This window comes from Lutra lutra, chromosome 5, assembly GCF_902655055.1.
Source record: "Lutra lutra chromosome 5, mLutLut1.2, whole genome shotgun sequence".
Classification (NCBI taxonomy): Eukaryota; Metazoa; Chordata; class Mammalia; order Carnivora; family Mustelidae; genus Lutra; species Lutra lutra.
This window is the reverse complement of record NC_062282.1, coordinates 62448147-62465677: the sequence shown is the minus strand read 5'-3', so window position 1 is coordinate 62465677 and position 17531 is coordinate 62448147. Positions and strand designations below refer to the sequence as shown.

General features: G+C 51.1%; 1 protein-coding gene across 1 annotated transcript in view; it reads left to right on the top strand.

The window, feature by feature from the left end:
* The window catches only part of SH3PXD2B (SH3 and PX domains 2B), a 101697-nt gene extending 85325 nt beyond the window's left edge, over nt 1-16372 (top strand). Inside the window, exons 11-13 of the mRNA XM_047729859.1 lie at nt 1721-1770; nt 2673-2798; nt 10085-16372. Of these exons, the coding sequence (XP_047585815.1) occupies nt 1721-1770; nt 2673-2798; nt 10085-11629 (1721 nt within the window). The 3' untranslated portion in view covers nt 11630-16372. The remainder of the gene's footprint in view (nt 1-1720; nt 1771-2672; nt 2799-10084) is intronic.
* The last annotated feature ends 1159 nt before the right edge of the window (nt 16373-17531 follow it).

Genomic DNA, 17531 nt, shown 5'->3' with positions numbered 1-17531 from the left:
TTCCTCAAGCCCTACTGTGTGCCAGGAATCTTAAAATTAGTCTCCTTAGCCTCAGAGACGTAAGGTGGTTTATCCAGGGCCACCCAGCTAGTCAACAGTGGGGCCAAGACTTGAACCCAGGCCCAGCTGACTCCAGCATGTGTACCCTCTCTGCATGGCCACACTTCGGAGCCAGAAGTTGTTGACCTTGTGTTGAGTTCACTCTAACCACAGTTCTTTACCCATCTTCCTTTCTAGCACTTCCCATGTTGACATTTCTCTTTAATGTTCCCGACACACCTAAGAGGCGAGCTCCTTATTTTTGTCTGTGACCGGCACAGGACCCTAGACTCAGGCACGTGGCCCTGGCCTGGTCACAGGGGCCAGGAGGAATCTGACTACTGGGAAAGTCCCCTCACCTCCCCCTGGTTAGGCTTCTCCAGCTATTTCTGGTGGCTCAGCAAACTTCTAGAAGTCAGTGAATTCTTGAAACTCAAGAATTTCTCAATTCTCTGCTCAGCTGATTTCTCAGAAGAAAAACATTGACATGCCATGGGGGTGGGGGGGTTAGTTTTGGCCAGCCCCTGCTCTCTGTGGTTCTGTCATGGGCAAGAACCCAGGAGGATTCCCATTAACACTAGAACAAATGAGAATCTGAAACCCAAGTCTTCGTGAGGATATAGGTTCAGATGCTCAGGCAAAGACACTCCCCACCCCCTGCCACACACACATACCCCCCCAATAACAGAGTCTCAGATAATTTAGATGTTTGTGTCTTTCTCATGAAGCGGTCCTGCTTTATGTGCAGAGCCTCCACAGCAGCTCCGTGAGACAGGAGTCCTGTCACATGGTGTCTGTCTTGTGTTGCCCTCATCTTTCTGGTCCAAGATGGCACCCCACTCATCCAGCCAATGAAGAAGGCAGGGAGAAGTGGAGGACTTGACCCAGAAGCTACACACTTTGCTCTCTGCCATGTCCCACTGGCCAGAACTGAGTCATCACCTAGCAATACCCAGCTGCAAGGGAATCTGAGAAAGGCTGTCTTTCTGGAGACAGCGGAGTGTCCATCTAGAACCGTTGCTATTGAATTTGAACAGAAGACAGAGGAGATAGGCATTTAAGAGATTAGTAGTCCTCTCCACATCCCAACTGCCAAACTAGCCGTCTGTGTGGACCCATGCTGAGCCAGCTCATGGGGTGACCCATGCTCTGCCTTGAGCCGGGATCCTGGACCACTGCAGTTATCCTCTTGACCCAGAGACCCAGAGTGAAGGCAGCCCGATTCCAGAGCCCTCGAAGTCATCAGTTCGGATTTGTTTAATTTTTTGGTATTGCACAGCCTCTGCGTGCCGAGTGCCTGTTGGCTCTCACCTCCGCCACGGACCCTGGGAGGCCAGCATCATCGCCCTTCTACAAATGGGGCCTGTGGGTCATAGTCAGATGACTGGTGGCAAGCCAACCCCCGTGTTACACTGAAGCCTACGCTTTTCTGCCTCCCTGGAAAGCGTCACATCCCTCCAGCACATGGGCAGTCCTGCGGGTCCTGAGCCGAGTCTGAGCCGCCCCTTCCCGGTCAGGCTGGTCCTTTCCACGATAAGGGTCTCAGTGGCTCAATAATACCTGCCCGGAGCGTGATGCCTGGTCCTCTGCAAGACAGAACGGAACTCTCCTGGTGTCCCCCTCAGGAGTCACAGCTGTAGCATTCTGCACGTGTGTGCAATAAAATCTCGTCTCTTTGTAGGATCACCCAAGATGAGGCAGAGACCACCTCCGCGCCGGGATATGACCATAGTAAGTGGACTATTGCTGCCAGGAAGCCAGCCCCCGACCTGAAATGGGACCATCACACCCACCTTGCCCTTTCCAGAGATGCTCTCTTTCCCCTCCACATGGCTGCCTCATGAAGCAGGCCATAGACGTGCCAGTCCCCGCAACAGGGGAAAGGCTAGGATCCCAGGGGAGTGGGGGAGGGAGGGAGGGACGCAAGTTACCTGTGGCTTTGGGACAGTTAAGTCTCAGGGTGTGCTCTCTGCTTCCTGAGCCCACTTTGCTTCATCTTCAATCAGTCTTCTCAAGGAGGGTGACTTGAAACCAAAGCTGGGGTGAGGCACAAATATTGTGAGTAGTACCATGCTGGTCATTTACTGCCAAACTCCGTTTGTAATTCTTCGGGTACCTTTCTAACCATTGAAACCATTGAAAAATGAGGCTTTGACCATTTATTGTGCACCTGCTGGGCACCCTGCAATGTGCTGGGTGCTTCATGATCTTGACTTACTGAATGCTTACAGGGACCCACCAAGTAGATCTCCATTTTACAGGAGATGAAAATGAGGCTCCGGAAGGGAAGGGATTTGCCCAAATGTGCACAGCACACATAAGCAGTATTTCCAGCCCAGATGGGTCTGACCTGCAAAGCTGTGTTCTTTCCACAACCCTCGCTTGGCCTGCCCCAGATTGTCATGACTGTAGGTAAATGTCCCATGTTTCTCCTCACTCTGAAGCTGACGGGCCAGTGACCCATCCAGGAGATAAGGATCCGAGCAATCCTCTGTGTTTTGTCCCTTAGAATCCAAATGGGTCCAGCAGCACCCCTCAAGGGTGTTCATGTGCCCCAGTCCCTTAGCACCTTCCCCCTTCAGCCAATGGTAACAGATTTACCCTGGACTTAGCACTGTGTTTAACTGTGCCAGCCTCGTGGTCTCAACCTGCCCAAGCCTCCCATTCCACCCCAAGTGGAGGAAGAGTATTACACCATTGCCGAATTCCAGACGACCATCCCTGATGGCATCAGCTTCCAGGCAGGTCTGAAGGTTGAGGTGAGTGGACCTTGTGTCCCTTTGCCTACTTGTGATTCTCGAGCCGTGGTACCATCCCTGCTTCTCTCATTTCTCTCTTCTGACCTCTTCCTTCTTCCTCTTCTCTCCTTTTCTCTCCTCTCCCCTCCCTTCTTTCTTTTCTCTTTTTCTTTCTTGCTTCCTTCCTCTCTTTCCTTCCTTCCTTCCTTCCTTATTTCCTTCTTTCCCTCCCTCCCTCCTTTCTGCTCTTCTCTGCTCTTCTCTTTTTTCTTTCCTTTCCCTTTATTTATTTATTTCTCTTTCTTTCTTCCTCTTTCTTTCCTTCCTTCCTTCCTTCCTCCCTCCCTCCCTCCCTCCATACTTTCCTTCTCTCCCTTCCTCCCTCCCTTCTTTATGACAGCTTTACTGAGGTATAATTCACACCCGTACAATTCACTGATTTATACAATCCAGTGGTTTCTGGTACATTTACAGAGTTGTGCAACCATCACCACATTCGGTGTTAGAACATTTTTGTCGCCCAAAAAAGAAACCCTGTACACATTTACTGTCACTCCCTGTTTCCCCTCAGTCCCTCCCAATCCCCCTGCCCCCAGCCCTAGGCAACCGCTTATCTGCTTTCCATCTCTATAGTACTGTGCCTGTTTGGGACATTTCGTATAAGTGGAATCCTACACTATGTGATCTTTTGTGACTGCCTCGTATTCTGTTTTTATCACCACCTACTTCCCTTCGTGCTTCTTTCTCTCCTTTTCTTCCCACTCCTTTGTGTGTCTGCTCTGTTCCTGCACAGAGGCCGACATAAATCCTTCCTGCCCTTCCATTTCTTTTCTTTCCTCACAGAGTTAGAGCTTGGGGCTGTCTCCCATGTTTCCTGGAGAGCCTGTAAGGAACGGTGAACTCAGCACTTCACACACAGCCTCTCTCTTAATCTTTTACTCATGCGAGGCAGGACCATTGACAATCCCCATTTTTCGGATGAGGAAGATTTGGCTCAGGAAGAAAGGTGCTGTCCGAAATCACACAGCTAAAACATGGCAGAGCCAAGATGTGAACCTATGTCTTTCTCCAGATTTGGAACCAGGAATGTTCACACTCCTATTGTTACTTATCTGCCGGGCATTTGGGAGCTCCAGGAGGGTAGAGATCATTTCTGGTTTTCACTCCTCTATCTTTACAGCTAGCACAGTGTTTGGAAGGAATATTGTTGAACTGATGAAAATCTGTCTCCCCACTAGCCTCCTGCTTAACATTCAGAAGGCCAGGGAGTGTCCTCTTCATTCTTACCCGTAGCCCTAGCATCGGGGCCGGTCCACAGTAGGCGCTCAGCAAACCGTTGCTGTGGGAATAAATGTTGGTATGACTGAAGGAAATAAGGAGTAAATGGGGGACTGTTGTGTCAGTGTGTGAATGTGGTGTGCCCTGAGGGTCTTGAATCACTACCAGATGTGCAACCACCGACACCTCCTGCCTTTCTCTGTCTTTCCCCTCGTGCCCCAGGGGACCAGCGCAGTCAGCCCAGAAGAAGGTAGCTTTCTAAAAACGGATCCTGGGCCTCACCACCACTGATTCCGCCCAGGCCTTTCCAGAAGCTTGTCCTCAAGCCAACTGTCTTTCAACCCATTGAAGGAGGGCTGTCTGTGGGGATGTTTAAAGAGCTTGAGCTAAAAATCTCTCAAACTAATTTCTATAAAATGCAAATCCCAGTCTATGTAGACAGACTGAGGGGAGAGCAGAAATACCCACAAAGTTCTAAAAGGCCTCTTATCTGTTTCTCTTGTCCTTTTATTTTCCTTCCATTCTGACCTTCCCAACTTCAAATCTACAGAGAGAACTCACAAGGCATCTTGCTTATGCTATAAGATCATTCTACACCCAGGTCCCCCATTTTGCTGTTGTAAAACTCATACATCCAATTCTCACATGAAGCATGTGCCTTCTCCTTTACGTCTTTTCATCTCGAAGAGCTTCCTCCAAAGCCTGTTCCCATTGCTTTTTTGCAATCCCTGCTGGTTAAGCTGGCCCTTCCCCAGCTCTCTTACTCTTCCTGCCAGGAATGACCTTGCTGTAACCCAGCTCCTAGCACTCCACCTGCCTTCTCATGGGAGGCAGTCAAGGTCAGTTTTTGAACTGAACTTGGCATCTCAAAATCCAACTCATTCTTCAAATCCCTGCTTCCTCTGCAAAGCCTCCCCTAATTGACATTGGTTTCCCTTCCCTGCCCTGTCTGGCTTCTGTGTGGGGCCATATGTCTCAGTCTTTACCTGAGGGCAGTCCTTGACTTCTGTATATGCTTTCTTTTTTTTTTTTTTATAAGATTTTATTTATTTGAGAGAGAGTGACGGAGAAAGCACAAATAGAGGGCAAGGGCAGAGGGAGAGGGAGAAGCAAACCCCCAACTGAGCAGGAAGCCCGATGTGGGGGCTCAATCCCAGAACCCTGGGATCATGACCCAAGCCAAAGGCAGATGCTTAATTGACTGAGCCACCCAGGTGCCTCCGTACATGCTTTCTTGACATCATGAGAAGTAAGTGTGGTTTTCCCCTCCTTCTTCAGTGACTTTGTGGGTTTTGTCTTCCAAAGTGAAAGTCCTCTTCCCTCAGCACTTGGAACAGCCTCTGTTCTCCCCTCACATCTAGTGCCACGGCTGAAAAGCTGCTACCTACCTAATCCTTGTTCTCTTGCTCGGTACCTGTCCTTTCTCCCATTCTCTCAAGAGTTCCTCATTATCTTTAATATGCTGGAATTTCACTAAAGTGTGTCTCGGTGTGACTTTTTTTTTTATCCTGCTTGGCATGTGGTGAGCCTTTACGATCCTGGCCTCAGGAGATCTTTCCAGATAATTCCCCACTTTTACCCTGTAAACATTACATCCCTTCTCTCTCTCTATTCTTTCCTCCCGGGCTGGTTATTATTACACAGCTATGCGACCTTCTGGCCCTGCGCTCCACATCTCTTAGCTTTCCTTTCACATTTTCCATCTTTGGGGCTTTGTGCTGCATTCCTGGAGCATTCCGCTTCACCTTCTAGCTTATTTAACAGTTCAGTCTGTTGCCAATTTTAACTCCGCAATTGTAATTTCCACTTCTGAGACTTCTTACCGATTCCTCTTCCGGTTGCCTGTTCTTGTTTCAGCATAAGCTGTTCTTTTAGGAACGCGATGCCCTTCTGTACCTTCTGTACTAAATACATTGAATTTAAGCTCCTATTATTAGGGTCCATTATCTCCTTCCTCAGCTGAATGTCCTTTGCCACGGTGCTGGTATTCCTTTCGGTTCTTCTCATGGTGTTAGTACTCGCCTTGGGCTGTGCAAGGCGAGGCAGCAGTCAGACAGCCCAGCCGGGGCATGTATGGAAAGTGCTGGACACCTGCCATGGGTCTCAGGGCCAGGTGGGGGGACTTCCGATCCAGCCACTGAACAGGGTTGGGTGTCCCTGATCCATAATCCCACGTTCACTGCATGTACTTGGGAGCAAATCACCTTCTTTATTCTGCCTGTCCCAAAAGAATGGGGTAAGGTGCATGAGAGCACCCACAACTGGCTGCTTCTGCCGCCGTATGTCAGTTAATTCCCTGTTACTTGGTCTTGCACCTCCCTATCCCCGGGTTCCACCACCTTAAAGTCTGGGGGACCTCAGCCTTCCTCCACCTTCTGTAGCAGGAACCCCTGCAACAGGCATGGGCCACAGCCTCCCTCTACTGCTTCTGTCCCTCTGTGAGTCCTCATAGTTCCTGGTCCACTAACTTCCCCCCACTCTACCTCCTCCTTCTGAGCTTGGCTTTGTACTCATTTATTTCCCTGGATGTGTTGCATAAAGGGGAAGCCGCTGTTCACTCCATCTCTCTCACTGAAACCAGAAATCCAGCTTGCGTAGTATGAAGGTTTGGGTTTTTTTTTCCACCCCCTCAGAGCACTGAAAAACACAATAAAACCACCCTGTCCTTTAAGACAATGAGTTTCCAGCATTTTGTACAAACACACACCATTGTTCCATGCATGCTGGCAATCTGAACATTTGCCGATAGGCACCACCACTCCCTGGCTCAGAATGTTCTGAAATCAGCCAAGGGCAACCTAGGATGTCATGGACAATGCCCTGAAGCTGTGGACTGAGTCTGCATGCCACAGGGAGTTCAGGGGATCCCTGAGGCTTTCTGAGCCTCCCTCCTGGCCCCCTCCCCGCTTCAATGAGAATCAGTCCTTTTTTTTATTTCTAGCTCTGTGTCCTGTCTCTCTTCGCTAAAGCTGATCCAATAAAAAAGCTCACATACCCAACATTCTTTTAACCAAACCTTGAAACTTCTCTGCTGATTGTTCCATGACATCAGCCCATGGCTCTGCCAGTGGCAGCTCAGGGGACCCAAATGGGAGGTAGTTACCACTACAGTTTTTGGCTTTACCAAGTATTCTTTTCTTGAGCCATTCTGTACTTGCTAATATTTTCCTCTTTCCCACTTTTGATTCCTGGTTCATTTCAATCTCATCTTGGCCTTCAGAGTTCATTAATGTATCCGCCGTGGTCTAGCAGTGGAGCTACTAGGAACAGCTTAGGTCCTCCTTGCCTGGTCTTTGTATGTTTCAGACATATGCTGATGATAATGATGATACTCTGTGCCTGGGACCATACATGCTTGATAACTGGTCTTCATAGAAGCCCCAAGACTTCTATGATATATTTAGCCCATTTTACAGATGTACCTGAGACAAAGAGAAGTTAGGTCCATTGCCCAGGGTTCTACAGCTGGTAAGCGGTAGAGCTAGAGTTTGAACCCAGGTCTCTGGTTTTAAAGCCCAGCTCTTTTCTTCCCCCTCCATTCTTGTGATTTAGCATTTGCTCTTATTCATAACAGTTCTTGGCTTCTCTCTAGTAAACGAAAACTCCCAGAAATTGTGATCAAGAACACAAATGTTTCGAGCTTCTGCCATAGTATTTGCATAGAGTGTAAGCTCAGCAAATCCCCTTTCATATATTTCACTGTGATTATTGTCCTATTTTCGTTTTCTCACATACACAGCGTTGTTGAATTTGTGGCTGTGCCGACAGTAACTTGTATGCCCATAATCACTTTGTTACTGGAGCTACCAAGTGTTGGTGAGACACTGGTCACCGTCACGTAAAGGGCTGGCCTTTATCAGCACCCCTTCTGGGAAACCAGTGGGACACATTAAGTATACACCTGTCACACGCAACCTGCCTTGTCCGTGATCTGCCCTGTGATATAATAATAGGGAACATTTACCTTGCAGCATTTATCAAGAGCTATTGTCTGCATTAGCTTATGTGGTCATCATGAAAATCCCACAACTGTGTGTTACTGTTCTCGCCAGCCTCCCCATCCCTGGCTGTGGAATCTCAGCCCCATGGCTTGCACAAGGCCCTGCAGGCAACAAAAGATGGAGCTAAGCTAGAACCCAGACTCTGTCTCCTGCACTGGCTCTGCTGCTGCCTTTCCTCTCCAGCTGGGCTGGACAGAGGTAGGCAGTGGCAGGACCCCACCCGTGGCCCCCTTCACCCCCAGCCCTTGCCCACCTCAAGCACAGCTCCTCTCCAGGCTGGTCCCCTTGCCCAGGCACAGCTGAGTAGTGGTAAAGGCTGACTCTGGAACCCACCGACCTGCCTTTGACTCCCGCCTCCGCTGTTAACTTTCCTCATGACCCTCTGCCAATTCCTCAGTTGTCCTGAGGCTCAGTTCTGCATCTATAAAATGGAACAATAATCCCCATCTCGTAAAGTGGCAGCAAGCATTCATCAAGATCTCCTACACAGAGGGCCTGCCAGGGAATTGCAGCCTATTAGTTTGCTCCAGCTGCCATCACAAAATATCACAGGCTGGGTGGTTTAAACAACAGATTTATTTCCTCACAGTTTCAGAGGCTGGAAGTCCAAGATCAGAGTGGCAGCAGGTTCAGTTTCTCAAGAAACCTCTCTCCTTGGCTTAAAGGCAGCTGCCTTCTTGCTGTGTTTACACGTGGTCGTCTCTTGTTCTGTGTGTTCTCTGGTTCCTGATCTCTTACAAGCACATCAGTCGTGTTAGCTAAGGGCCCACCCATATGACCTCATTTTGATTTAATTACCTCTTAAAAGGTTCTGTCTCCACATCCCATCACATTCTAAGATAGGAGTTAGGGCTTCAACACAGGAATTTGAAGAGGACACAGTTCAGCCCATAACACGCAGCAGACACACCTTTCAGTTAACCCAATATGGCACAAAGAAGAGACAGGAAACATGAGACCTTAAATTTTGTGGGTGATTCTGCCCACTGTTCATTCAATGGGCAGATCCCAGAGGGAGAAGGAGAGAAGATGAAAATTTCTTTTGCCTTCATCAGCAGGGGTTCCTGTCTATCTAAACATGAGCCGAGTGTGATTCCCATGTTCAAGGGTATGCATTTTGGGGCGCCTGTGTGGCTCAGTTGGTTAAGGGTCTGTCTTTGGCTCAGTTCATGATCCCAGGGTCCTGGAATCTAACCCCACATCGGGCTCACTGCTCAGCTGGGAGTCTCTTTCTCCCTCTCCTCCCTGCTCCTGCTATCTCTTGCTATCTCTCTCTCTCTCTCAAATAAGTAATTTTTTTTAAAGTATGCATTTTTCATGCCACATGGCCTCTGATCACCAGCCAAATACATCGTCTGGGGCTCAACCAAAAGAGCCACGATCAAGGCTAGCTTTGGCTAAGTGGATTTTGCCTTGCACTTCTTTAGAAACATAGCAGACCCTGCTGCTGGCCTGCCCTGCATCCCGACCCACCCGAGCTGACCTGCAGCTACAGGTCCCTGCATCCAACAGCCTCTCATCTCCTCCACCTGCCTGAAGGCACCTACCCAGAAAGGCTGGGGGCGTTAAAGCCCTGGGGTGGAGGGGCAGGGACTAGGAATCGGGAGGTAAATGGCCCAATGCCTCAGTTGGGATGAGTCTGCTGGGTCTTAAAGGGTCCCTGGTCGATTAAGTCCCCATGGGTCAGAAAAATAAGCTTAGAATTCGCTCTCTCTTTTCCCATTTCCTTACTTGGGCTTCTTGAAATCACCTCTCAAATTAATTACCTGTACCCAAGTCTGTGTCTCCAGGACTGCTTTGAGGGATATCCAAAATTAGACAAGAACCTACCCCCACGTAAGCTGTTTCCAATACACGGGAAGGTCTTCAGAGATGGTTCACCCCAGCCATTGTCTGGGAATCTGCTGAGTGAAAAACCCCACTTCTTGATTCTAGGAGGATTCTAGATTCTCGGTTCTCCCCGAGTATTCTGGTCCACTGGCCCTGAGGCCTTGGCTACTAAGTGTTCTCCTTTTTCCTCCCCTGCAGGTGATCGAGAAGAACTTGAGTGGCTGGTGGTATATTCAGATTGAAGATAAGGAAGGATGGGCCCCGGCAACTTTCATTGACAAGTATAAGAAGACCAGCAATGCCTCAAGACCCAACTTTCTGGCTCCCTTGCCCAACGAGGTGACCCAGCTCCATCCAGGGGATGCAGCAGCCGTGGAGACCAACACGGGCAGTGAGGCCATCGGCCCCTCCCGGCCCTTGCCCGATGCACCACACACTGCTGTGGACTCCGGGATGCCGTGGTCCAAAGACTGGAAGGGCGGCAAGGAGGCCCTGAGGAAGGCGTCTTCCGACATGTCCTCATGCGCCGGCTATGAAGAGATCTCAAGCCCCGACCTGGAGGAGAAGCCCAGCCTCCCTCCCCGGAAAGAATCCATCATCAAGTCAGAAGGGGAGCTGCAGGAGAGGGAGCGGCAGAGGATGGAGCAGCTCAGGGGCTCCTCGCCCAAACCTCCGGGCATGATTTTGCCAATGATTCCAGCCAAACACACGCCCCCGGCCCGGGACAGCAGGAGGCCAGAGCCCAAACCTGACAAAAGCAAGTTGTTCCAGCTGAAAAATGAGATGGGGCTAGAGTGTGGCCACAAAGTCTTAGCCAAGGAGGTGAAGAAGCCCAACCTCCGACCCATCTCCAAACCCAAAGCTGACCCACCGGAGGAGAAGCCAGAAGTTATTCCCCAGAATCCCTTCTTGAAGTCCAAACCTCAGGTTAGGCCCAAGCCAGCTCCTTCCCCGAGGACAGAGCCACCTCAGGGCGAAGACCAAGTGGATATCTGCAACCTCAGGAGCAAGCTGAGGCCCGCCAAGTCCCAAGAGAAGCCCTCACTGGATGGAGAGAGCAGCCCCCAGGCTGTCGGGGGCCAAGATGTGGCCTTCAGCCGGAGTTTCCTCCCAGGTGATGGGCCTGGCCACGCCCAGGACCGGACGGGCAGACAGGATGGGCTCAGCCCAAAGGAAATGTCCTGCAGAGCCCCTCCAAGGCCAGCCAAGACCACAGATCCGGTGCCGAAGAGTGCTCCTGCCCCTGTCCAAGAGGCTCCCCCGCAGAGACCTGTGGTCCTGCCCCGGAGACCACCACCCCCTAAGAAAACCTCTTCAGCCTCCAGGCCCCTCCCAGAGGTCAGAGGGCCACAACGGGAAGCCAGTGAAGGCAAGGCAGCTCCTGCCCCAGGCCGGGCCCTGCTGGTCCCTCCTAAAGCCAAACCTTTTCTTTCTAACTCCTCAGGCAGCCAAGATGACATGCGAGGCAGAGGTGGTCTGGGACCACGGATGGTGGGCAAGATCGGAGAGAACAGAGAGAAACTAGCTGCAACCCCTTTTCCCAATGCTGATGGCCCGAAGGACTCTTTATATGTGGCAGTGGCCAACTTTGAAGGAGACGGAGATACCAGCAGCTTCCAGGAGGGGACGGTGTTCGAGGTCCGGGAAAAGAACAGCAGTGGCTGGTGGTTCTGCCAAGTCCTGAGCGGGGCCCCTTCCTGGGAAGGGTGGATTCCTTCCAACTATCTCAAAAAGAAGCCATAGCCACCTCCTTCCCTGCCTGGAAATCCCGTGCATCTCTGCTGGCTTTACCCACGTATTTAATTTATCACCCTTCATGCAGCTTCAAAGGAAGGAAGACTCTAGAGCACTGTGGTTTCTTCCCTCCCTTGGGTGGAGAGCAGTCCCCCTCACTGCAGCATGGCCTGGAGGCTCAGAGGCCACACCCCCTGCTTCCTCTCCAAGTCAGCAACCCTGCCTTAAGGCCAGTGGCATTGCCACCCTCTGTAGGCCACCTAACAGCAGGACTGTGACTCTCCAAGGCCTCCAAGACCAGAACCCATTGTCTGGAAACTGCAGAAACCGTCTCATTGCTGGTACCCCACCCAGTCTGTGATGGCTGGCTCCAACTTCTCCATGTTTCTAAAAGTCCAGGGACTTTATTTACTCCATTTCCAAAATGGTGGGTACCAGGAAGAATTCCTGCCCTGGAAGTTGGCTCCATTGCCAGTCCCAGAGAGATGTCCTCCTCTGGACCCTGAGAGGCTCTGGACCTGTGAGCCTCTCAGGTTCGCCAGATGCAGCTGCCCCAGGAGTGGGCCCGAAGGTCCACTGAGACATTCCACCTCCCATCTTCTGGGACCCTGACAGATCCCAGAGGGGTGCTTCCAGCCCCAGCATGCTTCACCGTCCTGCACAGGGCTTTTTAAATAGAAATTTCCACCCCACCTTGGGCCATTTCACATTTGTCTCCGTAGAGCAAGAATCTCAAAGTTGCTTTGAAAGGAGCGGTTCACAATCCACGCCCCTTGGGAGCACCCCTTCGCTAGGTAGCTAGTAGGTACCAGACTCTGTCCTTGGCACTTGACATTACATCCTCACATCAATCCTCTCTTGGGATATTGCACCTGTGATGGACAGAGAACCTCGGACTCTGTGCCCAAGGGTGGGTACACTAATTAGGAAGAAGAGGAAAGAAGACTTGAGGCTGGCCTGACTTCCATGCCCGTGCCCTTCCCCCAGTAGCAGGCTAACCGGGCAGGGAAAGGGAAGACGCTAAGTGCCAAGAGCAGGTGGCCAAATGGCTTGCTTGTGGTGTGGGTGAGGGGGCATTAGTGTCTGCTCCCACACCTACCACCCCTCCGACCCACTGCAGCTTACACCGAAGCCTGCCCCGCACCCTCCACAGCTTCTCCTCCATGGTGGGTGGGGGGGAGAGGGGGAGTTTGCCCAGAGCTCTGGCGGTTGCCACAGGACCTTGTTTCCTGCTGCTGTGCAGGTGCCCCCTCTGGAGGATAAAACTTGTGGAGCTGAGGTGGTCTCCCATGTCAGCCTCCAGAGGCCCTGATGGCTCAAACACTTGCTTCTTCCTGCCCTCTGGCATTCATAGAGTACTTTTCTCTGTTTCCTTTTTGTGCGTGCACTCTCCCTGTCTGTCCTCTTGCTTCCATTTGGACAGACACGGTTCACTGAGGCACATAGAGGCACAGCGACATTGCAGAATTAGAATCAGGACCCAGGGTTTCCGGCTCCCAGCCCAGAGTTCTTGCCCATGGACCAGGCTGCCTGGCGGGTGAGAGGGCAGAACCCTTCTTCATCCCACCCTGCCCTGCAGAAGAGGACCCAGCTCGGAGATCTCCAATTCAGTGTCCATCTGCTATGATGCTTTGGGGACCACAGGGCCAGCTTTCCCGTGGACACCCACTGTTCACCTGCAGTGCCAAAGATTTCAGTGCACACAGCCCTTTTCTGCTCTTCCTACCCCCCACGGCCACATGGACTCTGGAGGCTTCTACAGGAGAAGGAGCATTCTCTGATTCACGGGAGCATCTTTATTCCTTCCTTCAGTCGATCTGTGAACCCCACCCTGAGGACCTGGGGGGCAGGGCCCTGAGGTGCCTCTAGCAGTGCCCACTTGCCCCTTGGCCCTGTGCCCAGAACTGTGGGGGAGGATGGCAGTTGGGGGAAGAAGGAAAGCTGGGAGAAGGCCACCCACATCTTCGAGGTCCCCACATTTGGAAGGAAGCCCATAGCATGTTTTCCAGAGTTTTTTGACCCACTTTGGCTTAAACAGCTTTTATGAAACTGTTATGCAGAATTGACTACATTTCAAAAGACAGAACTCATCCTCCCCCCCCCCCCCCCCATTCACGCTCTGCTTTCTGTGACCTTTTCAAGTATTTTGTGAGCACCTACCACGTGCTCGGCGCCGGGCAGACCAGAACCCGTGTGGCTCCCTGCCTGGCTCTGCGAGCTGAGGTTTTTGTTTGCTGCTTCCACATAAAGGGTTTGTCTTTGGCCTCATTCCCTCCTCCTGAAGGTCAGCTGAGTGGGAATAGACTACTAGTTCCACCTTTCTGTGGGCAGAAGTGTTCCTGCAAATGAAAGAACTTGCCTTTTTATTATTGTTATTGTTACTGTTATTGTTATCCTGACGTGAACTGAAGGTACTGAAGCCACATTCCTCTCTGTTCACCGTTCTTTGCTCAGGACGAATCCATGGCCTGAGGACTCCCCTCGGGCTCTGTGTGCCACATGGTGGGCACTTGCACGAGCGACCAGAAGGGGGATGGGTGTCTGGTGCCGGCCGGTGGCTCTCCCTGGCTGTCCTGGCCGATGATTTAGCATCACAGCACCCAGCCCTGTGGCCTCCATCTTGTCAGCAACCTGATGGAGGCGATGCAAAACTCCCCTGAGGTTATGCCCACAGAGAATGTCCCAGGCCAGTTATAACTCCCATGCCAAGCTCCAGGCAGGTCCCTGGTGTTTCAACTCCCTCCTCTAACTTAACCCTGATGACAACCCTCTGAGGTGCCTAGGATCATCCCTGAGCTGTGGGGAGAAAGTTGAGGTTCACAGGGTGAAGTCACGTGCCCAGTCCCATCCAGATCATGACTCCGCTGAGACTTGAACCCAGGGGTGCCTTCTCTCCAGTGCCCGTGCTTTTTCTTCTGCCAATGGCAGCAAAATGTGCATGGCACATTCCAGGGAAGCACGTGACCCCCCCCCCATGACAGGTTTCTCCTCCCTTCACCCCACGATCCAATGGCAGTAGGTCACAGGCCAAATGCCAGCCCAAAAGGTGAGCATGTGAAAACCACAGCTTACAGTGCCGAGAAATCTTTGGAAAATCTGAGTTTTAGGATCCACCACTTGGCAAAATAGACCTTTGCAAAATGTTTCCCTCAAAATCTGCCCTTTGGTGGGTTTACATCATTGTCCCAGGCTGATATGGAGGAGCTGGGCTCCGACTTGAACCACTTTTAATGCCCTACCTCACTGAGGAATTGCTAGAGCCCTTAGCGAGTTTCCAGTGATCACTTTAAGCCTCACCACAGGGCCTCCCCATGTCACCAATTTCTTAGGCAAAATTTTTGGCCTTAAAACGTGTCTGAGCCCACTGGGGATCTCAGTACCAGGTGGAGTGTAGGAAAACTGACTTGCCACATGAAAGGGCAGGGGCTGAATCTCCCCAAGTTTTGGAAGGTCCTGAGGCTGAGGCATGGACTATGTCAAGAACAAAGCACTGAGTGGGATAAAGAAGTTGCTCTAGCCCTCGACATCATCTGGTAATTCGACATCAAGAGCAGGAACATTTTTGGCATGGCTCCCATCCTTTTATTGTGCCCAAGTCTGTCAGGGTTGGGTCAGGCTGCTCCCTGGGAGGTCTCGCCCTTCTCTTTGGACTGGCAGTGGCTACATAACAGCCTGAACCACGCGTGGCAGTCTTGTCACTCGCCCTTTGTTGTCCAGGCCCGTCTGTCAGAGTTTTTGCTGCAAACCAGCCATACCGTACGATAGACCAAAGATGACCTAGTGTCAAACTCTGGCCCAGAGGAGTGGGAACTTGGCTCGCATGGACACCTGGGGGTTTAGGATGCCCTCCGTCAGCCTGGAGGAATTCCTCCTAACTTGACTGAGGTTCTGACAGATGGACCACAGCCTGTGACAGACCCAGAGTTAAAACCCAGAGGCTCCACAGTCTTCACCTGCTCATGGACCACCTGTTGAGGACCCTTCCCACAGACTCAAACATGCAGCTCCTTAGGGTAATGTCTGGTTTCTGGTGCTACCGTCATCATGTGTCGGCTTTCCCTCTTTCCTTCCTGTCTCTGTCGTCTACTCCAAAGTAGGCTTCTCAGCGCCAATCAGGACAAGTGACTCAACTTCTCTTGTCCTCAAGGAGGCCAAACCCAGTGCCACAGCCAATAGCCTTCACTTTCAGGCCTTCTGTCAACATACAGACGGAGGTACCCCCCACCGCTACCACCAGGCTTATTAGAGCAATAAGCAATTCTGACACAACTAGGTGTCCATAGATTTTCTTGCCCCTGTGTGTGCCTGTCTATGCCTCTGTGCCCCTGTAACTGTTAATTGTGCCCCTTTCATTTGTACAGGGGAGATGATAAACTATGGTCACCTTAGCTATACCTACGTTTCCTGCTTCCAAGCACCACCAAGTCACTAGGCCACTTCGTGTGTCCCTCCAGGAATAACAGTGGGGCTCTGACAGGCCCACCTCCTCACGCCTGCTCATAGAGTGATGCTAGAGATCCCCCGAATATCACGGCCCTCCTCATACCCTCTTGGCAAACTGGCAAATTCTGGTGGTGATTTTTGTTTCCTGTTAACACACAAAAATACACGAGGATATATAATGTGAGGGGGGAGGGGGTGGCAAACGATTAGCTGTAGCATGTATAGACTATATACCATTAGACTTTTTCTTTCTTTCTTTTTTTTTTTTTAATAAAAATGCTTGACTGGTTTCAAGCTTCATTGTGAAAAGGCCGTGTCCATGGATTTCATTTGGCTAAAGAAGAGGCGCATAGCTTTGTGCCCTGGCGTTTTGGGCTCAAAGAACAGAAGCGAGGGTGAGTAGGGGTGACTTCTCTGGGTCCTAGTGCATCTTGATTCTTTGAGTTGTGGTGTCCAGAAGCTACGGGAAAGCGTCCTTATTAGATCACGGGGTGTCTCCCACATAGTCTCAGCTCTATGCCTGAAGATGGAAAACTTCACACATTTAAGGTGTCTTGAACCTCTCACCGGTGTTACCTACTGCTGGGCTAGAGCATGTGGTGAGGGGGAGGAGGGCAGCCATGGCTGGGCTGCTGGGACTGCTCACGCCATCTGCTCCGGGAAGCTAGAGGGCATTGCCTGATGTGTTATTACCTTCCCAAGGGCAGAGGCAAGGCCACACCAACCCCCAATGTGGAGCCTCCTTGGCCTCAGGTGAATCATTAAACAAAATGACAGTGCCACCCACCTGCCTAGAGAGAGAAGAATAGAACCAGCAGAGGCTCTGGACAGAAGAACATAGAAAGGGGAAATTTACATTCAATATTCACCCTCCCTTTCAAAGAATGCAACGAGCTGACCGACCTTAAGAGTAATGGTCATTCCTGTATTAATCTCTGGTCCCCTAAGAAGGAAGAATCATGATGCTCTTCAGCCCCCCATCCCTTGGGAGCCTTTTCTCCCAAATCTTCCAAACTAACTGTGGTCATTCTGAAGGATGCAACTGGTCATGGCATGGGATTTGTGAGGCAGGCATGCAGGGGCACCTGACCCCTCCCCTCCCTGGATGGGATGGGATGGGGACTGGACCACAGTCAGGAACCAAACCTGACTTACTCTCAGGGGCTGCTTACCCATCGCCTTCAGGTCTCAGTTGGAATTGACATGTTCGCCTTTCGCATTATACTGCTTCAGAAATGCCAGGCCAAACACAATCCAGCTGTCACACACACCTTCACACACATTCCCTCCCACTCTCCTTACCATGACCCTGTAAGGGGTCATGGTAAATCTGTGTGTCCAAGACTCAGGTCATGGGGCCGCTCTTCTAACCCAGGGTGTTTAATATCCATCACTTCTCTAGTTAGTATCCATCTGGCCCAGCATCTTGCAACCTGTGCCTCCCAGTCAACGGCTCTCAAATTTTAGT